General features: G+C 33.4%; 5 protein-coding genes across 11 annotated transcripts; 3 read left to right on the top strand and 2 right to left on the bottom strand.

The window, feature by feature from the left end:
• The first annotated feature begins 532 nt into the window (after window positions 1-532).
• Window positions 533-3,700, top strand: LOC129309593 (ADP-ribosylation factor-like). Of its 2 annotated transcripts, XM_054951218.1 has the most exons (8): window positions 533-719; window positions 1,045-1,071; window positions 1,825-1,979; window positions 2,172-2,242; window positions 2,776-2,895; window positions 3,016-3,134; window positions 3,249-3,330; window positions 3,426-3,700. In XM_054951218.1, the coding sequence occupies exons 3-8, from the start codon at window positions 1,832-1,834 to the stop codon at window positions 3,429-3,431; spliced, it is 546 nt and encodes a 181-aa protein (XP_054807193.1). In that variant the 5' UTR covers window positions 533-719; window positions 1,045-1,071; window positions 1,825-1,831; the 3' UTR covers window positions 3,432-3,700. The 2 variants fall into 2 exon arrangements, with proteins under 2 accessions (XP_054807193.1, XP_054807192.1); XM_054951217.1 differs by lacking the exon at window positions 1,045-1,071 and having other exon boundaries at window positions 537-719.
• Window positions 3,701-5,855: 2,155 nt separating this feature from the next.
• On the top strand, window positions 5,856-7,252 carry LOC129307694 (1-Cys peroxiredoxin). Its single transcript, XM_054948552.1, has 4 exons — window positions 5,856-6,023; window positions 6,137-6,285; window positions 6,432-6,578; window positions 6,719-7,252. The coding sequence occupies exons 1-4, from the start codon at window positions 5,906-5,908 to the stop codon at window positions 6,965-6,967; spliced, it is 663 nt and encodes a 220-aa protein (XP_054804527.1). The 5' UTR covers window positions 5,856-5,905; the 3' UTR covers window positions 6,968-7,252.
• Window positions 7,253-7,909: 657 nt separating this feature from the next.
• LOC129309934 (signal recognition particle 19 kDa protein) lies at window positions 7,910-10,863 on the bottom strand. 3 transcript variants are annotated; one of them, XM_054951717.1, is made up of 4 exons: window positions 10,713-10,863; window positions 9,939-10,116; window positions 9,291-9,390; window positions 7,910-8,322 (listed from the first exon to the last, which is right to left on the bottom strand). In XM_054951717.1, the coding sequence occupies exons 2-4, from the start codon at window positions 10,113-10,115 to the stop codon at window positions 8,192-8,194; spliced, it is 408 nt and encodes a 135-aa protein (XP_054807692.1). In that variant the 5' UTR covers window position 10,116; window positions 10,713-10,863; the 3' UTR covers window positions 7,910-8,191. The 3 variants fall into 3 exon arrangements, with proteins under 3 accessions (XP_054807692.1, XP_054807694.1, XP_054807693.1); XM_054951719.1 differs by having other exon boundaries at window positions 9,939-10,163; window positions 10,713-10,853; XM_054951718.1 differs by having other exon boundaries at window positions 9,939-10,182; window positions 10,713-10,832.
• Window positions 10,864-15,651: 4,788 nt separating this feature from the next.
• On the top strand, window positions 15,652-18,251 carry LOC129309254 (uncharacterized). 4 transcript variants are annotated; one of them, XM_054950741.1, is made up of 6 exons: window positions 15,653-15,974; window positions 17,170-17,238; window positions 17,361-17,436; window positions 17,509-17,573; window positions 17,672-17,722; window positions 17,928-18,251. In XM_054950741.1, exons 1-6 carry the CDS (start codon window positions 15,789-15,791, stop codon window positions 18,006-18,008), a joined length of 528 nt encoding a protein of 175 aa, XP_054806716.1. In that variant the 5' UTR covers window positions 15,653-15,788; the 3' UTR covers window positions 18,009-18,251. The 4 variants fall into 4 exon arrangements, with proteins under 4 accessions (XP_054806715.1, XP_054806716.1, XP_054806717.1 ...); XM_054950743.1 differs by adding an exon at window positions 16,288-16,472 and having other exon boundaries at window positions 15,834-15,974; window positions 17,672-18,251; XM_054950740.1 differs by having other exon boundaries at window positions 15,652-15,974; window positions 17,672-18,251.
• Window positions 18,252-18,993: 742 nt separating this feature from the next.
• LOC129309255 (autophagy-related protein 8i-like) lies at window positions 18,994-21,209 on the bottom strand. The gene is made up of 5 exons (XM_054950744.1): window positions 20,958-21,209; window positions 20,757-20,812; window positions 20,147-20,199; window positions 19,483-19,601; window positions 18,994-19,393 (listed from the first exon to the last, which is right to left on the bottom strand). Exons 1-5 carry the CDS (start codon window positions 20,995-20,997, stop codon window positions 19,305-19,307), a joined length of 357 nt encoding a protein of 118 aa, XP_054806719.1. The 5' UTR covers window positions 20,998-21,209; the 3' UTR covers window positions 18,994-19,304.
• Window positions 21,210-22,018: the final 809 nt, after the last annotated feature.

Raw genomic sequence — 22,018 nt, 5'->3', positions numbered from 1 at the left:
ATAATTTTAAGCTTTTGTCAGCACTGTAACTTTAGTCATTTTTTATGTGACTGAATTATAATTATAAATAGAAAAATATAATCATTTATTCATATAATTTCATTAAATTTTGTTTTTAGTTCTTATAATTTTTTTAGTTCTCAAAATTTTAACAAGATTAGATTATATTTATTACTCAGATCCTTATAATTTCAGTGTTTTCAGTTTCTATAAGGACTGAAAACACTGAAAAATTATAAGAATTAAAAATAAAATATGATAAAATTATAAAGATCAATAATTAGAAATTAAAATGCTAAAAAATAATAAAAACTAAAAATAATATTTAATAAAATTATAAGGATAAATGATTAGTAATTTTAAACTTTCATGTATTAATTATACGTAGAATAGTACAATCAGATTAAATTATACAGAAAGTACATACACTAATGATGCCTTGCCCTGCTGGCAAAAGCCTCGAGTGACAAGAATAATTTATGCCCAGCCATTCAAGTGTGGAAGACGGAGGTAGCTTTCACATCATACGTCCTCGTGGTTATAATCTGACCTTGCAATTTGCATTGCTCACAGTTCTGTTTTGGGTGTGCCCCTCTATAGACGGACAAACAAAGCTTTCGTTGGCTCTTCTGAATCTGAATCTAGCAGAGCCTTCGCCCTAAACGACACCTCATTTCGATCTCTCTCGCTCTCTCTGCTCTTTCCTTTGCTCCCGTTTTGTAAGCTCTCTTTCAATTCTTGGTTCAATTCTTCTAAGATGATCGATTTGATCTCTTCATATTTGGAATTGGGTTCGATTCGGACATGCGTGCAAAATTTTTATTTGGATTTAGTTATTGACATGATTAGATTCAGTCGTTCGATCTAAGCTCTTTTCTTTTCCTCCTGATCTTCTGGTCGATTGCCGAGGGGCGATGTCATTCGGTTGATTTTTCGTGTTTGAATTGAATAACCATACCATCTTAGCTACCCTTTATATGTGTGTGTATATATATATATATTTTTTTTTTGATCTGACATATTTGTTGAAGTTTCTCCCCATAGGATCCGGAATATGCACTGGGTTTTGTGGTAAGATTGCATTATTATGCGTTCTCGGCTTTTTTGGTTGCTATGTTGCGATTTTTTGTTCTGATTCAAGATATTCAATTTCTTCCCTTTGAAATTATTCCATATATTGCAAATATTGTGGGTTTGTTTGTACACACCCAAAAAAAAAAAGTTGGATTTGTTATCACGTATCTATGTTAATGAGTCACTGAAAGTCCGTCTCTTCTGTTTTTCCCCTATATTCTGTATACCTTATGCATATTGTAACAAGACAATCCTGTTGGAGATTCCTGACCGCAGGGACTATGGTTGGCTTGAGAACCTCACCTATTTGTAACCAGTGCATCAAAAACTCATTCCATGGACACGTCCATTGACTTTTACACAATCAAAAATAAAGGACGATAGCTGTTTAAATAGCTAGTGGCTTCTATGGAAGTTGAAACGTGAATTACAAGAGGAACTGCTTTATTCCAAGTTTTCTCTAAACTATATTGTCACCAACATTTCCATTGCAGATTCTCTTTTGAAACTAGTGATTTTAAATTATTTTACGTCTTTTTTTTTATGTTATACCTTCTCAAATCTCTACTAGACGTGTTACTTGTATATTGCACAAAGTCAAACAAATATGCTATACTATTTGTAACTTATGAATGGGTACAATACCTATAGATTATGTATATATATTGATTGATCAGGAGCCTCTACAACTAAGAATTAGTGTTTTGGCATCTAATGACTTACTACGATTTGGATCATTGGAAATGACAGATAAACAATGGGGCTGTCTTTTACCAAGCTTTTCTCCCGTCTCTTTGCTAAGAAAGAGATGCGCATTCTAATGGTGGGTCTCGATGCTGCTGGTAAAACCACAATCCTGTATAAACTCAAGTTGGGAGAGATTGTCACCACAATCCCTACTATTGGTAGGTTTTCCTTTTAACCATTAATGATAAAATCTTAGAGGATCAAACTAAGAAATCTAGAAGTTTGATTTTCTTCGGGATTTTATAGGATCTTCTATTATAATCCTCAAAATTAAATTATTTATTTTGTATCTTCTTCTCTTTAAGATTACTGTCCTTTGAAACTGATTGTTTGCTAAATCATATTTGCAGGATTTAATGTGGAGACTGTAGAGTATAAGAACATTAGTTTCACTGTGTGGGATGTTGGGGGTCAAGATAAGGCGAGTGGCATCTCTTCTAAATTTTTATTCCCCATTTTCTTCTAAACTTCAAAGTCATTGGTAAAAAATTTATGTATGTCTTTCCATATTAATATCACTTTAAAGGCTTCTATTAATGAAGTGTGATTGAGCTTTAAGGGGTCAGGGCCTCAATTTGGTTTCTTTGTTACTGGTGATTTTCGCAGTGGTTGTTCGTCTTAAATGAAGATAATTTGATCTGAAGTCTAGATTTTAGCAGCATGACTTTTGGTTTTCTTTTTTTCTTGCCTTTTTTTTTTTAACTATTCGGATGCTTTTCACTTTTTAGGTACACCATTACTAAATGTTAGCCTTTTCGTCTGAAAAAATAGCTCTGTCTTGACGTTTGATTTGCTATTTTAGTTCCACATCAAACATGATCAGCTTGGATAAAAGAAAATGATGGATCTGATATTCCCTCTTTCCTAGATTTGTCTGCCTGAAAATGCTAATGCGTTTGTAGCTTATTTATGTGTCATCTCTAAACTGTGTTTTGATCACATGGATGGTTTTAGATTCGACCTTTGTGGAGACACTACTTCCAAAACACACAAGGACTTATCTTCGTTGTGGATAGCAATGATCGAGACCGTGTTGTTGAGGCTAGGGACGAGTTGCACAGGATGCTGAATGAGGTAAGAGCCTAGTAGGGCTTGATCTGGTATTCAGGCTTATCTGTGTTTGTGTGATATTCCTGTCAGAAATGTGCACCCAATTAATAAAATAATTTGATTTCGAATTCCTTTTATGGACAGGATGAATTAAGGGATGCTGTCTTGCTTGTCTTTGCAAACAAACAAGACCTTCCCAATGCAATGAATGCTGCTGAAATCACAGATAAACTTGGTCTACATTCTCTCCGACAGCGCCACTGGTAAAGTTGAAAACCCCCTCTTGGCTCTACTCATCCTCATCTATGATCTATCCACCACCACTATCAGTGAAAGTTTTGCATCATCACTTACATGTGCATAATTATTTTTATCAGGTATATCCAAAGTACATGTGCTACTTCTGGGGAAGGATTGTACGAGGGACTGGATTGGCTTTCAAACAACATCGCCAGCAAGGTTCTCCATTTCCCATGGCTTTCTTTTCTTTCCAAAGTACCTGTGCTCCTTCTTAATCTGATTTCTTTTCCCATTCATTCTTGTTCTTGTTTCAGGGTTAAAGGACGCTAGGTGCTGGTTATTTTTCTCAAATATGATAGCAAGCTGTGGCCTGTCGACACTATTACGATATTCGTGCCTTTTTTTTCTTTCTATTATACAGTAAAAATCCAGTTTTGATTCAAATAAAGTTCATGCAGAATGTTTGGCTTCATGTTGGCTTTTAGTGTTCCGTTTTTTTTTTAAGTGCCACAAACTTAACTCATTCTTCAGTGGATATTTAACTGGCTGTATCTGCTTTAAGAATATCGAGTATAATTTTTTCTTTTAATTTGGCGACATAAGTGAGCTAGATTTTGAATTTTATTTGGTATGAAACTGTACTTCACTCTTTTATCCTTCTTAAAAACGACAGACTTCAAGTATGGAAACTTTTATGACCTCTCTAAGCATTAATTTCAGGGTAAAAGATAAAAATACTCACAAAATAATCAGTTAGGGATACTTAATATCTTAAAGTGAAAAAAGGGTCAAAATACTCAAAACATTATATGAGTAGGTGTAAAAGTGATTAAATCATTAATTTTGACCTAATGTCATTAATTTTGACAGTTAAATGCTGACTATACATGTCATATGTTAGTTTTTGTTATCGTGGACTAATAAAAAGATAAAAATATCTATGAAATTATCGTTCAGAAGTAAAAATATTCATGAAGTTATCGGTCAGGAGTCAAAACGCCTATAACGTTTTTAAAGTTGCAAAAGTGATTAATTCATTAAATTCTTTAAATGTTGACTGTTTAGTTGATACTAAAGTAGAAATTGACTTTTTTTTTTTTGCTAATACAAATAAGCAAATATTTTCAGATGAATTTTTATGGATGTTGATCGATCATCGTATGAGTATTCATAATGTTATTTTAGTAGGTGCAATAGTGACTAATCTATCAAAATTTATGCCACATAATTTCTTTCTATCACCACGTATCTCGCCCCCTTCCTTCCTCTCTTTTTACTATTTTTTTTTTGTCTACAAAGCCTGAGATTCAACACAATAAGATAGGTTATACACAATTAAAGATTGAGACTGAGCACACCTCTGTTACACCGTCATACCTCAAGAACATTATCACAACCTTAAGTAATTTCATTCATAATAGGTTCAAAATTTTTAAATGATTTTCATCACTGCTGCAAAGAAATAAGCAATTTAATTTTATATTTAGTTAAAATGACATTTTCTCACATGATATTCATATAATGACCAACTAACCTTCAAAAAATTTTATCTGAGAATATTTTTTATCCATATTAGAGAAAAAAATAGTCAATTTCAGCTAAATAGTCAACATTTAAGGAATTTGATAGATTGATTATTTTTGCACCAACACTAATAATGTTATGAGTATTTTTGCTCCTAACTGATGATTTTGTAGATATTTTTGCCCTTTTATTAGTTCACATCACAAAAATTGACACGTGGCATACGCAGTTAGCATTTAACAGTCAAAGTTAATGGCGATAGCTCAAAGTTAATAGTTTAATCACTTTTGCACCCACCCATATAACATATGAATATTTTTATCATTTTTCTCACTTTAGGATATTGAATGCCTCAAGTTTACTATTTTCTGAGTGTTTTTGTTCTTTTACCCTTAATTTTAACTATTATGTGTTCATGCCATCCATGTGGAGTTTTGTATTGCTAGATGGATGAAATATTCTTTAAATTTTAATTTAGAGTATTGTTGCGATTACAAGACTTCTGATCTTGGTAGAAGAGTGGGGTGAAAGGAGTTCAACCTTTTTTAAGCAAGATCAAAAGTTGGAAAGGAGAGCTACTGGAATTGGGCAAACTTGATATCAAATGATTGTGTACAAACTTGGACAGGAAAGAAAAGCAATCAGATCAACAATTTTATTTTTATTTAACAAAATAATTTTAAATTCCTATACTTTAATCAAATTTTATAATAAATTTTTACATTTTTTTTATTAATTTTTTCATATTACACAGAATTTTATTTTAATTTATTAATTTTAAAATATCATTTAAATCTCTTATTTTAATATCGCTAATTTCATTAATAACAACCATTGATATTGACTTTTAAATAGTTTAAATTTTTAAAAGAATGATGATTAGCAAAAAAAAATTATTATTTGAGAGTAATGTTTTTAGGATTAGATAACTAAAAATATATTTTATAAATTTAAAGCACTGAATTGGAATTTTATATCAAATTAAAAGATAAATAGTGATTTTTGCCAAATAATTTTTGAAACATTAAAATATTAATGAATTAATTTAAATAAAACGGTGTCAGAAAAAGGACACGTCTACGTGGAGAGTAAGTGAGTCCAAATGGGAAACAGGCAACAGCCCACAGCCAAGAACACGACACGTTCTCTTCATGCAGGCAGCTCTGCCGTTTATATAATCTCACTTTCCCAGCACTCGCAAAAGCGTTCAACATTAGAAACCTCTTCTCTTCGTCATCATCTTCTTCTTCTCAGCTTCGTTCAGAAAAAGATGCCAGGCCTCACCATTGGAGACACTATCCCGGACCTTCAAGTCCAAACCACCCATGGCAACTTCAAGCTCCACGATTTCTTCTCTGGTTCCTGGACCATCCTCTTCTCTCACCCTGGTTCGTGCTCAGTGTTGCTTTTTATACCTATACTCTCTCTCTCTCTCTCTCTCTCTCTCTCTCGATTTAAGCTTTTCGATGATTCTATTAATGAAATTGATGCAAAAAAGCAGGCGATTTCACCCCGGTGTGCACGACGGAGCTTGGGAAGATGGCCAAGTTCTCTGAGGAATTTAGTAGGCGAGGAGTGAAGCTGTTAGGTCTGTCCTGTGACGACCTCAATTCCCACGAAGAGTGGATCAAAGACATTGAAGCCTATACAGTAAGTTTTCACTGATCTCACGAACCCCACTCGCTTGTCTCATTTCAATTTAACTGGTTTGGCAACATTCACGGAGAATTAATTCAGAGTCCATCAGAAAACCAGAGACCTCAAATTATGTATATGTGTATATATGTTGCATGCAGCCAGGTGCGAAGGTGAACTATCCTATCATCTCTGATCCTACGAGAGAGATCATCAAGCAACTCAACATGGTAGACCCTGCTGAGAAAGACTCCAATGGCACCCCACTTCCCTCGAGGGCACTTCATATTGTGGGCCCAGACTTGACGGTGCCGTTTTTCTGCAGCTTTTTACTAAACATGCTAATATGCATATGTCAAGAGACTTACAAAGCAACCACCTCCCCCCCCCCCCCAAAACCTTATTTAGGGTAAGATTGTTTGATGTGGGATTAATTAATTTGTTGCAGATAATGCTGAGTTTTTTGTACCCTGCGAGTACTGGAAGGAACATGGAAGAGGTGGTGAGGGTGTTGGAATCTCTGCAGAAGGCCTCCAAGTATAAGGTGGCCACTCCAGCCGACTGGAAACCTGGGGATCCGGTAGTAATTTCCCCAAGTGTGAGTAATGAGGAAGCCAATACCATGTTCCCTCAAGGTTTCCAGACGGTAGACCTTCCATCAAAGAAGGACTATCTGCGTTTCACTCAAGTTGCTTGATGAAGCCTTTCTTCTTCAGCAAGCTGTTTGAGGCTCAGTCACCATCTATCCATCCGATCTTATACACACACATATAAACATATAAAGAACAAGCCTAACCTACGAGGAAATAGCAGTGTTTTGTGTTGCCTTTATGTCTTTTTGTCGTGTATGTGTGCGAGTTTCCTTTTGATAATTGTGGACTCCATGTCTTCACTTTCTATGATGTGAAAATATCCTGTATCTAACAAGTAAAACTCGTTTCTTCTACTTTTACTACTAAGTCTCGTATGGTTCCCACCCCAATCAGTATATTCTTTATTCTTATTTTTATGCAAGAACGTGAGAGAGGCAACTGCTCAGGCAACCTAATACTTCTTTGTCAGGCCTACTTGTTTACTGTGTATTAAAAAATCGTGGTGAGGTTTTTTTTTTTTTAATAATAAAGGTAAGTTGATTTTCGTCACCTTATAATGTTAGTGAAATATATGCTTGAGATTCTTTAATAACGAGCTTGAGCAATGCCATGAACGCCGTGGAGGCTTCGGACTATTTAGTCAGGTTATAACTAAAACTGAAACCATGAGCAGGTCCCAGTATGGTTTTCTAACTGCCACATTCACTGTTCAATATTGCAGTCCCAAGCTTCTTTTTGGTTCCTTTTAGTTCAGTAAACATCTGATCTGAAGCAAATATTATAACACAACCAGATTTACCAAACATTCTTTTTTTTTTTAATGTCAAAAGGATTCCAATTGTATTTTTTTTATGTGGAAATTGGAACAAGCGTTCTTCCTTAACACGGCTGCTCTCGAGAAGTTGTATAACAAAAAGTAAATTTTATCAGGTATACAGATTATCGCCAGGCTGTAAACTTGCCACGCATTAAATGAGTTTATAACATACTCCTAATAACCTAATTCAATGTAAAGCAAATTGCGAGAAGGCGACACCACTAGACAATATTCATGAAAACTCACTTTTCTAAAGCTTTTCTATCCAGTAGCCATAAACCCGCTTTAATCCTGTTTGATGTTTCTACTCTTGGACAAATCTACATGGAAATTCTTGCGAATTCGGAAGAACCTAAGTGACTACATTCTCTGAGAAAATGTTTTATAAACAAGATGTAGAAGCTAGATGGCTTACACTCGACGCAATAACTTAAAAAATAAATTGGAATGGAAAAACTCAACTCAGCAAAAGATAACCTGACATCAGCATGTTATAGATTTAAACAGGCTTTCATCTCTTCTTCTTTCCACCTTTCCCAGATTTGTTGGAGGGTCCAGCTGATGTTGATGCAGGCTCCTGCTTCTTTACCCTTGCATGGTGTCTGGGCACCATCTCAGCAACACGAAGCATCAGGCCTTTTCCTGCAACAATCAAAACGAAAATTAAAAAGACATTCAGATTCATCCAATTTAGAAGATATATGTTATGTCGGGTTATTAGAAAGGAATGAAATGAATTGAAAAAATTAATACAAAAATGAACTAAATCATCCCTTCTTCTCATAGTAAACATGATAAAATTCATTAATATATATTACAAATGCAAAAATCATTACATCTTCCAAAATATCATGAATCATGATTCACGACCCTATAAACTAAATTAGCCCTCTCCCTTATAAATATGATTTACCATCTCTTTTGATCATATCATTTTTATCTTTATTTTTCAATCCATTTTATTTAATTCTTTTCTAGTAACCAAACGGAACCTTAGAATTAAGAATTGCTTCGACTTTGGGCCATTAACATTTGCATTTTTATAATTCAATTTTAATACCGGATGTAGTTTTTGTGACTTGTCAGCATTTCAAGCTAAATAAACCTATTTACTGCTAAAGATTAAAAAGAAAAAAAGAAACAAATGATATTGTGAGAAACTTCTACCCAAAAGGCATTACTTGATCAACAATATTTCTCGCAAATGTGTCTATTTCATACCATGAAAAAACAACTTGCTTGATCAATAATATTGAAACTCTCAGCACGAGTAGTTATATCAATAGTGTCCAGGTCCAAGTTACTTAAATTTTAACAAATCTACCCTTCATGATGAACTAAACCAGATTTAGTGCTTGTGCTAGTGACTTGACCATGAAATTGGTGCCAGCTAAAAGCTACAAAAGAGGGCAGCCTCTGCCAGCAGTTGAAAATGTTCTCTTCGCTACTTAAGACACATTATACTCAAGGCTATAACCGAAGAGATATTCGATGGAAGTGATCAAATTACAGCAATGATTCAGATTCACTTAAAGATTACATAAAAGTACATATACTATAAGAACGGCAATAATAATTGTGTGTGTGTGTGTGTATAAGCGCTATCTTACTGGATGTAATGGAAGGATTATATAGCGTGCCATCCTCCTTTTTCAGCAATACCCGCACTCTACCTCGTTGCATAAAATCTCGTGGGTATGCCTTGTCTATCTGCAGTTGTAAGAAAAATTTAAGTGAAAACCCTACCGATAGGCCAGTCAACGGACAGCATTGAAGGGAACATGTAGAGACACAAAAAATTGGGAAGAAAAAGCATAGAATTAAATTCACAAATAAACATGTGTATCAAGTATGATAAGATACGATGCTTCAGATATGATAAATTTTAAAATTTTTAAGATACAAGTATGAGAGATATAAATATTTAGTTATGTATATATCCAATAAATTAACACATGAAAAGTGGACAATACACAAAAATTTGAGTTCTAAACAAGTGTTTTATAAGTAAAAGAAATATTCATAACAAGACAAGAAGTTGAGTTTTTTTGGCAAGTTCTTAAGTTGTTCAGGGAACAATTTCAAGGGAGAGGGGGGAAACTTATTATGCATATGCTAGAATATGTTGCCCATCTTATATCGTACAAGTATCATATTAAATGCAATCCAATACAGGTATGCTTACTTTTTTTAAAGTATCGATACAGCATAGGAATTTACTCAAACTGAACGAGAACACCAAATTATACAGCACAAACCTCAATTGCAAAGGGAAGTTTAAGATAGCCGCAGCAATCACCAATTTCAGCAGAAGTAGGATTTTCACATGCCTTGCTCAGGCCAATTCTCCTTCCTTCGGCTACTGTCTTTTTTGAATTTATGTAAACAGGGTACAAAACAATCCACTTCTTTATGTTGGGTAATTCTCCTTCCATGCTGCGTGTTGAAATTTTACAAGACCGTTAAGAAAGACACAAGTATGCCTGAAGGTAGCAGAAAAATCTGTAAGGTGCAACCACAAATTATAAGAACCCTTCTTTTCTTCCTACTTGCCAAACATATTTTCTTTCAGGAAAAATCGACTTGGAATGAATTCTGTACACAATGTTTATCTGAGCAATCAATGTGCAAGCAACAAGTGGACCATAATTCAAACCATACAGTCACTGATATAAAGAGAACAAGGAGAAGCAAACAATTTTAGTTATGACTTATAAGAGATCTAGCGCCTTAATCAGGTTATGAAAAAAAAATAAATAGAAAGGAGGATGGGGAGCTTTAAATGCGGTGCGCACTCCATAATTTCAGTTGAAACAAGCATTCAACATTAATCATGAGCCGACGGGAATTGTTCATTAAAGTCAATAACCAATAAAGCTATAGTGCAGGCAGACAAGCTAGAGCGATATTGACCACCGATTTGGCGCAGCCACCAATGGAGTTTATGAGGCAAAATTGAAGGGAAAAGATTGTTTTAAAGGGAAAAAAAAAAAAAAGAGGTAAAAGAATCATGAGAAGGAAGAGAAGCTGACAGCAGAGCTCGATGTCGATGTCGGAAAGGAGCCTTAGCCGTCTGGTGATGAATGGATCTGCTTCCGGTGATGAATAGCTGTTGGTGCCTCCTGTTCTGGGTTACTCTGATCGCCGACGCTGGCGGAGATGCGTTTTATATGTATTGTATAAAATTTAAAAAAAAAAAATTAATGAACAAGGTAACACATAATGTTTAGTCCATGTAATTTTATGATATTTTACTTTTTAATCTCTATATTTTATTTTTATTGTTATTAGTTTCTATAGTTTTTACCGTTGATGATGTTAATCCCTCCCGTCATCAATATATTGTAACATTAAATCTTATGATGAGTCCGTATATATTGTAACATTTTAAATTTTAATTTATAGATAATTTTTGAGATGTGGAAATGAAATTAAGAGTATAATGAATTGCTGAGCATGTTAATGACTAGGAGTTTAGAAAATAAAGAAAATAATTCTAAAAGGAGAATTTATCAAGATAAAGCAAATAATAAAAATTTAATTTCAGGTAAAAAAATATAATAATAATGATAATAACAAGAAAAAAAAGAGTTTGAATGAATAAATAATAAATAAATAATACATATATGTACCTGTCTATGTATAAATATTTAATTATGATGTAATATATAATTATATATATATATATATATATATATATATATATATATATATGATGGAACGCATTTTGGGTATGAGCCCAAAGCCCACTCTTATTCTAATTTAATGTACCCTAACACACACGCATTGAGAGTAATTTCCGCGCCGCACACCAGAGGGGCATCAGTGCTAGCATCACGAGCAAAGGCTATAATTTTAGAACATAGGTTACAGTCAGATATTTAAAGGGTGATTTTAAATTTTTTAAGATAAGGTAAATGTTCTACATTTTTGGTTCTGTTTATTCATCTTCCTAGTTTTTAGATTTTTGAAAGTGAAAAAAATCTAGGTGCAATCTATTTAAGAGTTTTGTGTCATTTTGCTGATAGATAATTTCTCTAATAATCTATTCAGATCCATTTTGAGGTTTTAAAAGGTTTAATCTCTATAAATGAACTGGTTATTAAATTTGAGAACTCTTATAACAAGGTTTGAGGCTTAAGAATAAAGTTTTGAGATAAACGAAGACTTCAGATCATGCTTGAGTTAAATATATATATATATATATACACATGTTAGAATAATAAATGTAGATAAATTTTTATATAAAAGGATATGGATTTTAAATAAGATTTTGGATTATTTTAAGAAGCTTTGAGGTCTTAGAGTAACATTAGAAGCATCGTAGAGTAACTTTAGAGTAACTTTTTAACAATTTTAAACTTATATATTAATATTTTTATATATGTGTGTCTTTTGTAAACTCTTTCTAAAAGCTCTTACTACTTGAATTCTTATTATATAATTTCTTATAAGCTCAAGAAATACAGGTAACTTAGGGTGTTTTCATATGTGTACAAACTCTGTGTTTGATAACAAATATGTATAATTATAAATTTAATTGTAAGAAATTTCTATGCTACTTGAATCCTGTCAAGCATACTTGTAGTTTGGTTTTATATTATTGTTGGTGTTTCTTTTTAAACATGCTTGTAAATATAGATTAATAATGTTTATTTGATGGAAATTATATGTTACTTAAAAATAGTTCATTTTTTTTTTCAAACATGCTTGTAAGTTGATTTGATCAAATGAGATATTTTTTTTTTCTTTTTAAGCACGCTTGTATGCGATGTAAATGATGTGCATGTGTGATATGCATTAGAAGATGGGTTGATGAGTAGATGATAATGATGATGTGTTTATGATTCTGTGACTACATAGTTTGCCTCCATTGTGTGCACAAGGCCAACCACTATATGCACAGTGTTTGGCCTCTTTCAAAGCCCCATTTTTCAATACTTACCTAATTATGTTTGTAAAGGAGGAAATGGGGGATAGTGACACCTCTTGTTGGATTCTTTAAGGAGGGGAGTCATAGTCTGGGCTTGAACTCTATACCTTTGGACTTTGGCCAGGTATATCTCGAGCATTGAAGAAGTTTGGTCAGTCCAACATGTGAATCAGACTGCATGTAAGTCTATGGTTCCAATCAACGAAATAAGGATGGATGGAGTAATAAAGGAGATTATTGGTATTGCATATTAATATGTTATAAGTTATATCTTATGAAATTCTTATGCCATTACTGAATGATTCTCATAAACACTTGTATAATTGTCGTATAATTGTGTGGTTGTAGTTTGTACATGTATGGTTAAATTTTGGATTACTGAAATGTTAGTGCTCATCTTTCTCTTCAACATTTTAAGTAAGCTTACGGAATAAATGAGAAGCATCTAGGAGCTTGGGGCTTAGCTTGAGTAAGCTTTAAGTCCCATTTTAATTTGTTAAATAATCAATTGCCGGTATAAGACTCATTTATCATTTGGGTTGAGTTTTAAAATTGTTTATTATTTATTGATAACTGAAAAGGGTATTGTTAGTTAAGGCCTAAGGGTATGGAGGTTGCTTAATAAATTTATTTGGAGTAAACATTTTAAATATAAATTGTTAAGTGTCAAGACATTTATTAAAATAAATATTTAAATATTTATGGTGAAATGTGACATGCATATCTTCGGGCTTTAGTAAGCCTAAATTTTTATTGAATAAAATATTTATTTATCTTAGATTATTTTCTATCTATCATGGTAGGGTGTTATTTATAATTTTAAATAGTAAGTACAAACTTTTATAACCTTCTTAACGTTTTTAACTAGTTTAGTTATTTTTATCAAGGCTGGATTTTAAATATTTATTTAGTAGATGAAATTTTTGTAATCATGGTAGTTTCCTAAAATATAAAATAGCTCTCTTCTATCATGATCATCTTTACAAAAATAAATTTGAGAATTGACTTTAAATCTTTATACTATGATAATTATTTCTTTTTTTTTTAGTATAAATCTTTTTATTATTATGGTATTTGGTTAAGTTGTTAGTTAGTGAAGTTGGAGTATTACAAATGTTATCTGTTTAGCATATAAGTCTAGTTCAGTCAACATATGTTAAACTTAAAAAAAACAAATGGCAATCCTGACCAACAATGGTCAAGACCTCAGGATCTATGTGAATGCCCATGTCGAGGGTAAGGAGAGGGGAGGGGCAAGGTGGATAATGATATAGTCTCACCAAACTAATTTGGTCTTTGAAAAATTCTTCAAACCTTCTCACCAACAACCTCAACAATCTCATTCCCAATTCCACCATGTCCTTTGCATATTCCTTACACACTTCTCTTCCTACAGAACTTTGATCATTTCTTACAAATCTCAATAATTGAATTTCAATTGTAATTAGAAAAATTAATTTACCTCATTTGAGGAGGGTTTTGAGGCCATTGATTCTCCCAACGTGCCCCACAGTTGTTGTCAGGATCAACGAAAACAAGGGCAAGAGTGGGTTCTTCTACTATGTAGTGAAGCGCTTCCTTCTAATGCGGATGTCCTTGATATGCTTGACGTTGTAATATCTCAGCATCTCTCTTCAAGTTCCTCTTCTCATCCAAGCTCTGATGGAAGAATTATTGCTCTGCCACCTTTATCTTCTATCGATGCTCTAGTTAGGACGTCGTGGTTGATGATCTAAAAGAATCCCTATTGTTGGCAAGCACATCCAATGTTAGTAACAAGGGCATCGACATTAAGGGCAAGTGAGGTCAATGAGAGGACTAGATTCATGTGCCAAATGAACAACTCAAATAGATAACATATGTTGACTCATCATAAGATTTAATAGTGTTAATGACAGCTTGGCAAATTTAACATTGTTAATAACCAGATGGACTAACATTATAGACGACAAAAATTATAAGAACTAATAACAATAAAAATAAAATATAAGGACTAAAAACAAAATACTATGAAACTACAAGGATTAAACATTGTGTTTTTCCAAAAAAATAATAATAATGGTAGTTATTGCCATTTGGTTTGTTGAGGTTGGTTATTAAAAAATAAATTATTTTTATTAAAATATTTATTACTTAGATTTTGATTATTTCTTCATGAAAAATACTTAAAACAAATGTCGTCATTGTTTGGACTTGGGTAGAGCTATGCAAAAGTTTAATTACCCTATCCAATCCAGATCAATTCGACCAAGTCTACTTTATTTTGATCCAACAAAAAATTTCGTTCAAAGGATTAAAGAGACAAAAAAAAAAGACTAACTTCTAAAGTTAGACAAAATAAGAGATCAAGCTCTCAGACCACTTGATCTAGTTTGATCCTATAAAATTATTTTAATATAATTTAAATTATTTTTAATATGCAAGTTTAAACACAATGTTTCCTTCATTCACATTTCACCATGTTCTTTAATATAGTTTTAATTTAGTTTGTTATTAAATTATTATTATAATGTATGTAAAACATACTATTGAAGTTCTGGCAAATATATATATATATATATATATATATTGTTGAAGGTTTTTTAATATTATTGTTGAAGTCATGAATTTAAATCATTTGAGTTGCAACTAAAATATATTTTTTTGTTGCTAGCAATTGTTATGAATTTTTTTATGATTAGAAGTTTTTTATTATCTTAATTAAATTTATTAAAATAAAATGAATTATTTCTTCTCAAATAAAAAAGATAAAAAGTTAAATGAGTACTGAATCATCTGAATCATTCTTCTAATGCTAAAACTAAATTTTAATTTTTAAATTATTATTAAATTAGACTAGATTGTAGGTTGATTAATTTAATCTATTTTATAGAAGGAGATCAAATTTTGAATTGGGTTAAAGTCTAAGTCTTGTTTAATTTTTTGTGCAATTAGGAGTAGCCGAGCAGGAATCACGCGTCACTTGATTCACATCGTACTATTAATCTACTATTTTATAAAAGGAAGTAAGGAACGGGAAAAGAAAAAGGAAAAAAAAAAAAAAAGTATGCAAGAGCAGAAGACCATTTAGCCCTTGTCCCAAATAGGTGGTGGTTAGGGTTTTGGGGGAGAAAGGGCGAGGATTTTGATTATTTGTAGTTCGAGAGCGACGAGGAGATTGACGTAGGCAACAAGAATGGATTCTAAGGAGTTGGAGGAAGAGATTAAAAAGTTGAGATTGAATGAAGATGCTGCGACCACCTCGCAATTTCGCAGAGAGGATCAAGGGGCTGACCATGATGCTGGGTTGCAGATCACTTGCTTTTCCGAAGTCCTCAACGATGTCACCTTCCATTTTCAGATCATTCGCTTCCCCAAGCAGGTGCCTGATCTCTCTATCTAAACATAATGCTTATCGTTTCCTTACGGGCTTCAGTTGACTGTTAAATATTGCTCTTGCCATTTTACCGGTGCAAGTTTACAAGAGTTTTAAATATGCAATTTTGTAGATTTAGACTTTCTTCTCTGAAAGAGTTTTGCTTTTGATGTCCGGTTCTTGTGGATATTTGCAATTCGTATCAGAAAAATCGGAAACCAATTGAAATTGGATTAAGATAAGTATGGTTGGATTGGAATTTAAACTGTCTTCTGTATATTTGGTAAAACTGTTAAATTTTTGCATTCTATTTTCAAAGAACTGTGGCAGCCTCTGGGTTCCATTGCATCGGACGAGGGAGAATTTCAGGCCAAAAGGAAGTTTCTTTCCTAACTAGACAGTAGAGATTTTCTAGGCTCCTTTAGGAATCAATGCAAGGAAGGATAGTTAGGTGGGAGAGAGCAAAATTTGCTGCATATGTATCAAGATCGATCTTTATACATGGTAATGACGTGTTTTCAATTCATTCATTCTTCTGTTCCTAAATTAAGCCTTTAAAGCCCTTATTAACTTATTTTCTGTGCTTCATTGCAATGTTTTCTGGGTATGGAAAATTTTAAATGCATCGACAACCTTCCATTTTAATGTTAGTTTGATCAGGATAAGTTTATAATCCAAATATCCAAATATTCATACAATTGAGTAATTTATAGGTATTACAAAATTTTATTTTAATTTCATCTCCAGTTTTGGACAGTTTAATCATGTTGCATTTCTAAACATCATCTTTCTTATGGCCAATCCCTTCGTACGGTCGGTAGAATTTTCAACCAGATTGCAGAACCTCTTTTTTTTTTTTTTATCAGTAGATTGCAGAACCTTTATTTCCACCTTTTCTTCCAGTTTCTCCAATAGACTTTTTTTTTTTTAATTCGGTGAATTTTTACTTTCATTTTTTTAGGCCATAATTTGAATTTTCACTTTTCAAGGCATCATTTCCCAAATGTTTGAAATTGGAGGTTACTAGCTGCGATTGCCGAATAATTTCCCCTCTCTGATTGTGACAACTAAGACAAATACTTGTGAGAAATTGGATTGTTTCGGTACTTGTAGAATTTTGCGTACCTTGTACAGCATAGGGACATTGTTTTTCATTGCTTTGACTATTGTGTCATTCTCTTGATTTTAATGGTTGGGACAGATTTATGTGTGGATTGGTCACAACTCCGCCAAACTTGGTCACATGTATGCAGCTGCACGAACTCGCCCAGTAAGAATTATTCTTTTAAGTTTGCATTATATATATATATATATATTTATTTAGCATTTTCCTCTCCCCCAGTTTATCATGTCATATTTATTATAGATCTTGACACATTCTGGTTAATACAGAACAATATGGCATCTGTGACTTCCATACTTGGTGGAGCTTCTGATAATACAGGTTCAGGCATTGCTCGGCGATTAGGTAACTGAAGTCATGTTTGACAAGTCAAAGTTTCTTACATTGGTTTGTGAACTAACATTGTTCATTTTGCAGTGTTAAAGACCGGCCTCAATATAATTTTGGCTTGCAGCGTTCCAAAAAATAATCCCATGCTTGAGGTTCGATCCCTCGCTCATTCTCACATGTGCACGCACACAGAATTACGCACGGTAAAGTGATCTGTTTTATTTGCCAAATATTTCAACATCGAAAGCAGAAATCGTCACCTTTGGAAAACCGATACAGTTCTGTTCCTTATAGCTTACTGGTATGTAACTTGCTTGTGTTACTTGCTGATACGGCACAATATTGCAATCAGCTATCTATTATGGTTGTTTCTAATTTTCTTTTGCATGACTATCGGCTTATATATGAGATGGTTCAGTGTTACATGTTAATGCATTAATTTAGCAGTTAATACCATATTTCTATACCACTAATCTTTTTTATTCCAACTTTTGTGGGTTTTTTAGGCAGATGCTGAGAAACTACTGATACAGAAGCTCATAAGCCTGGGTTACACCAAGTCAAGAATGGAACGGAAATCTTCGTAGCATAGGCTGCTATGACGTGGTGTGTATTTCACAAAGCATACCTCCCATAGAGTTTTGGCAGCGTTTTCATGCATACCCCCCCCCCCCCAAAAAAAAAAAAAAAACTTCAAAAATTGTAACATTTGAAGCTACCAATTTCAAGATATCCGACCCTGGCAGAAGATAGATTCTGAAATTGTGGGAAAAGTAACTATTTTGTGTTGGGATTCATATAGAAAAGTACCAAAGCAAGCTTGTCACTTATCCATGGGACTTGAATTTCTTTACTGCAACTAATTTCACTTTGTTATTTTCTGGAAAAAAAAGGTATCTAGTCATTTTTCCCGGAAAAGAAGGGGGTATCTAATCATTATGTTTTTCTGCAGATATGTAGCTGATTTCAAATTCTATGCAAAATGTTTGAGATTTATCCTAATAAAGCTTACATATTATGGCTTAAATACTGTGGCTAATCCAGGCCTATAAATATCCAGTCTAGCTATACATAACGTCTTTTCTAACAGGCTAAAGGTCAAAATATTGCTGGTAAAGAAACGAAATGAGGGCCAAAATCTGGAACAGTAAACGGGAACGCTACTCTATCCTATGAAATTTATTACTGGATCAATGGTATCTGCTGTATTTTTTTTTTTCGGCCTGAATATCTGCTGTATGAATATATTGAATTTTGGGAGATCATAAAAGATTATTAACAGATCTTTCAAAGATCTTCAATATTTTGAAAATTGAAAAAATAATTTTAATCTTTAAGTTTTGGGTAAATTGATCAAGTTAAAAATAAAATCTCTAAGGTTTGACGTGCCAGGAAATAAGTCATTCTACTTAAAACATATATTACAACTCAAGGCTTTGCGAAAGAGTTGGCAATAGACCATGTGAATTATTTTATTGTGAAGTATTTGCTACAATTCTATTTTCTAATTGCCACTGTGCATGGAATTTTAAATATCAGAAACGAATACATGAATCAAGATGCCATCAAAACTGTTTTGAAAATCATGTTCTTTCTTAGTCAATTGCAAGTTACAATTGGCTCTGATGCACTCTCTTGAATTCTTACCATTATTACAGTAGTAAACTTCATTAAGATTACAATGAATAATTTACATGAGGATTTCTACTGTCCAGTCAGACAAGTTTTTCATTACATGTTGGCGCAGATATTTGAATCTACGTCTTGAGACTAAACAACCCAAACTCCGCACCATTAGACAATTATTTAATCTTAAGATTTCGTTTATTTCTCTACCAAATTGAATGCAAATACTTACAAGGATGACCGATCAAGTACCTAAACTAGCCAAATGTTTTCTCACTGCTGTAACACATGTAGAGAAATCCATCGTCATCCTTGTAAGCATTGTAGACGGCATCCAGGAGACTCGCTGTAATGAAAAGTCATGGAGATGACATATTAGCATTGATAAAATAAGATTGATGAATCTGGGAAGATTTAATGAAATGATGCATTTACCAGTCTGAGGTAGCGTGTTCCTTACAAATATAAACAAAGCCTTCCCAGGAGGCAAATGTAGCCTGCTACTCAAAATGTATATGAACTGCCCGATGGACATATCTCGAGGAACCAAATATCTACAAAAGGCAATGCATAAAAAGAGATCAGGCCCTCCAACAGATGGTGGTGCTTAAACACATCAATATTCCAGTACATAATTTGAAACCCACTGAATGCATCATCACCAATCTCTAATACACCCAAAAATTCGGAATTGTGGAAATTTGCTTAAACAATGGAAGAGCAGATATTGAAAAAGGGACGAAAGAGAGAGAGAGAAACTCAAGCAAAATATAACAGAATCCGTTGTTGAAAAGAAAAATCTGTTTTAGATAATACTATCAAATGTTAGCCTGTAGTACATTATTGATAAATGGACTGCACCGAGCATATGCTAAAATAGTTGTTTCATGCCCTTGTCTACTCACAAGCATGAACTTAGCAGAACAAATATTGCACGAGGATGTGAGATATCCCGAAATGTAAAACATGAACTTTGCAATAAGCTCTTAGAAGTTAGAACACAAATGAGGTGATTGTTATGTTAATGCAAGTTACTAACTTAGCAGAACAAATATTGCCCTCTAAAAATATAAAAGTCAACCATTCAGCCAGAACCTACTTCTTCTTGTCCAATTCAGGGAGGTCTGTTCTAGAATACTTCTCAATTACTACCTGCAAGGCACCCCATACAAAGAAATAATCAAAAGACAGCTCAAAGGTTGCTTTCATTCTTATCGCATGATAAAAGTCTGATTTATCTGTTCCATTCATGCCCCCTTTTTTTTTAGTAATCATGATGCGTGTATAATATACAACACTTAGACCCATTGCTGAATAATATTTTCATTTCCTTTTTCCAATAAGTTTAAGGAAGTTCACTCGCACCAAACATCGCCAACGACCGCCAGCTATTAGAGGTATGTAAAAATAGAGAAAGAGGCTAGAAAGTGGGATGGAAAACGTGGAAATCAATCATTTTTTACAGCCCTGCCGAGACATATTAAGAATAAAAGTGGCCATAAACTTGCAAGATTCACTAAAGAAAATGGATAATTGAACAAGAGAGGCATCCTAAAATACCGGGAGGGGATTGAAAATTACATCGCGAAACAGGGAATTATCAACTAGTACCAAACAAGAAAACCGAAGATGAACTAGTGTCCGGACAAATATGGATTCAATTCCCAGAACATCAAATAAAAAGGAGACGAAGCTATGCAAATTCTTACAGGTACTCGATCCGGGTATTTTGCTGCGATACTCTGTGACTCCTTCAGACGTTCCTCTGCACCGAAAACAAGACAAATCAAAGACGTAAATAATATTGCAAGATAATCGTACAGATTGGACAAAAAAAGAAAAAGAAAAGAAAAGAAACGAAAGAACAGGTTAGATAAAGAAAGAAATTGGCAGGGTAAAAGAAAACTCACCAAAAGTGAACTCATCCTTGAAGCACTTCATCTTCCCCATGAATATATCTTCTTGAACTGAAAGAAAAATGGAAAATGGAAGAAACCAATGCAAGAACGAGAGAAAATTTTTCCAGAGAAAAAAGAGCTGAAAAGTTGGGAGAAATTTTGACGGGGCTGACAGACTGGATATAAACGGAATAGAAACACTTCTCGTTCACGAAAGCGATTTTCCTCTTGCGTCCTTCCCCAGTTTTCTGGTTGGATAAAAACTCAAGTCGTTGAACAATACCACACGTTAAGAACCGAACTAAAGACCCGATGAAGCCAAAGTGGGTATACAAATATGGGCCACGCGTCTGGTCGGCCCAACATTCCAATTGAGTTCCTCTATGAGCCCTTATTCTCCAAGTGGGGGTTGGTGGTGACTAATTTGATGACATGGTGAACAATCGTATATAGATGAATCGTTCGGTGAGTTGTGACATAATATTATATGACGCCATAATTTGGGTAGGCCCAAATAAATCTACATAATGTTTTTCATTGAGCCCACTTTGATGGTATGTTCTGTAAAAAGATCCAATAAGTGAGCGCCACCTTTTTGGCTCAAAAAAACATCTTGTTTGTCGTTTTGCGTGCGTTGGCGAAGCGTGGTAGTTGAATGACAATTGACTCCTCCGGGCTCCGACATCAAAAATGAAAAATCTGCCACTTGGCTCGCTCTTAGATTGCATTTGTCACCCTCAACAGATATTGGTCTAATTAATAAATATTTTATCCATAATTTTATTAATAAATAATTTACAAGTACTTATATAAATATTTTGAATTTAAAAATATGCCCCAATAGTAATAAACTTTTAAAATTTAATTCATTTAATTTTTAAAAAATAAATTACATTTGTTGTTGAAACAATTTTACAGAATTTTTTTCATATTTAATGGTAATGATAATAATAGTAGTAACTATTAGGGATATTACATGCACCACACACAATTCAAAGTAAATGATGTTGCTTGCCCTGTGTAATTTACTGCCATGTTTTATTATGATGGATAGATTTTTAACCAGGAAAAAA

Source organism: Prosopis cineraria, unplaced genomic scaffold (assembly GCF_029017545.1).
Source record: "Prosopis cineraria cultivar Desert tree isolate PC_DT_omini unplaced genomic scaffold, ASM2901754v1 PC4, whole genome shotgun sequence".
NCBI classification, from domain to species: Eukaryota; Viridiplantae; Streptophyta; class Magnoliopsida; order Fabales; family Fabaceae; genus Prosopis; species Prosopis cineraria.
This window is presented reverse-complemented; position numbering and strand designations above follow the sequence as displayed.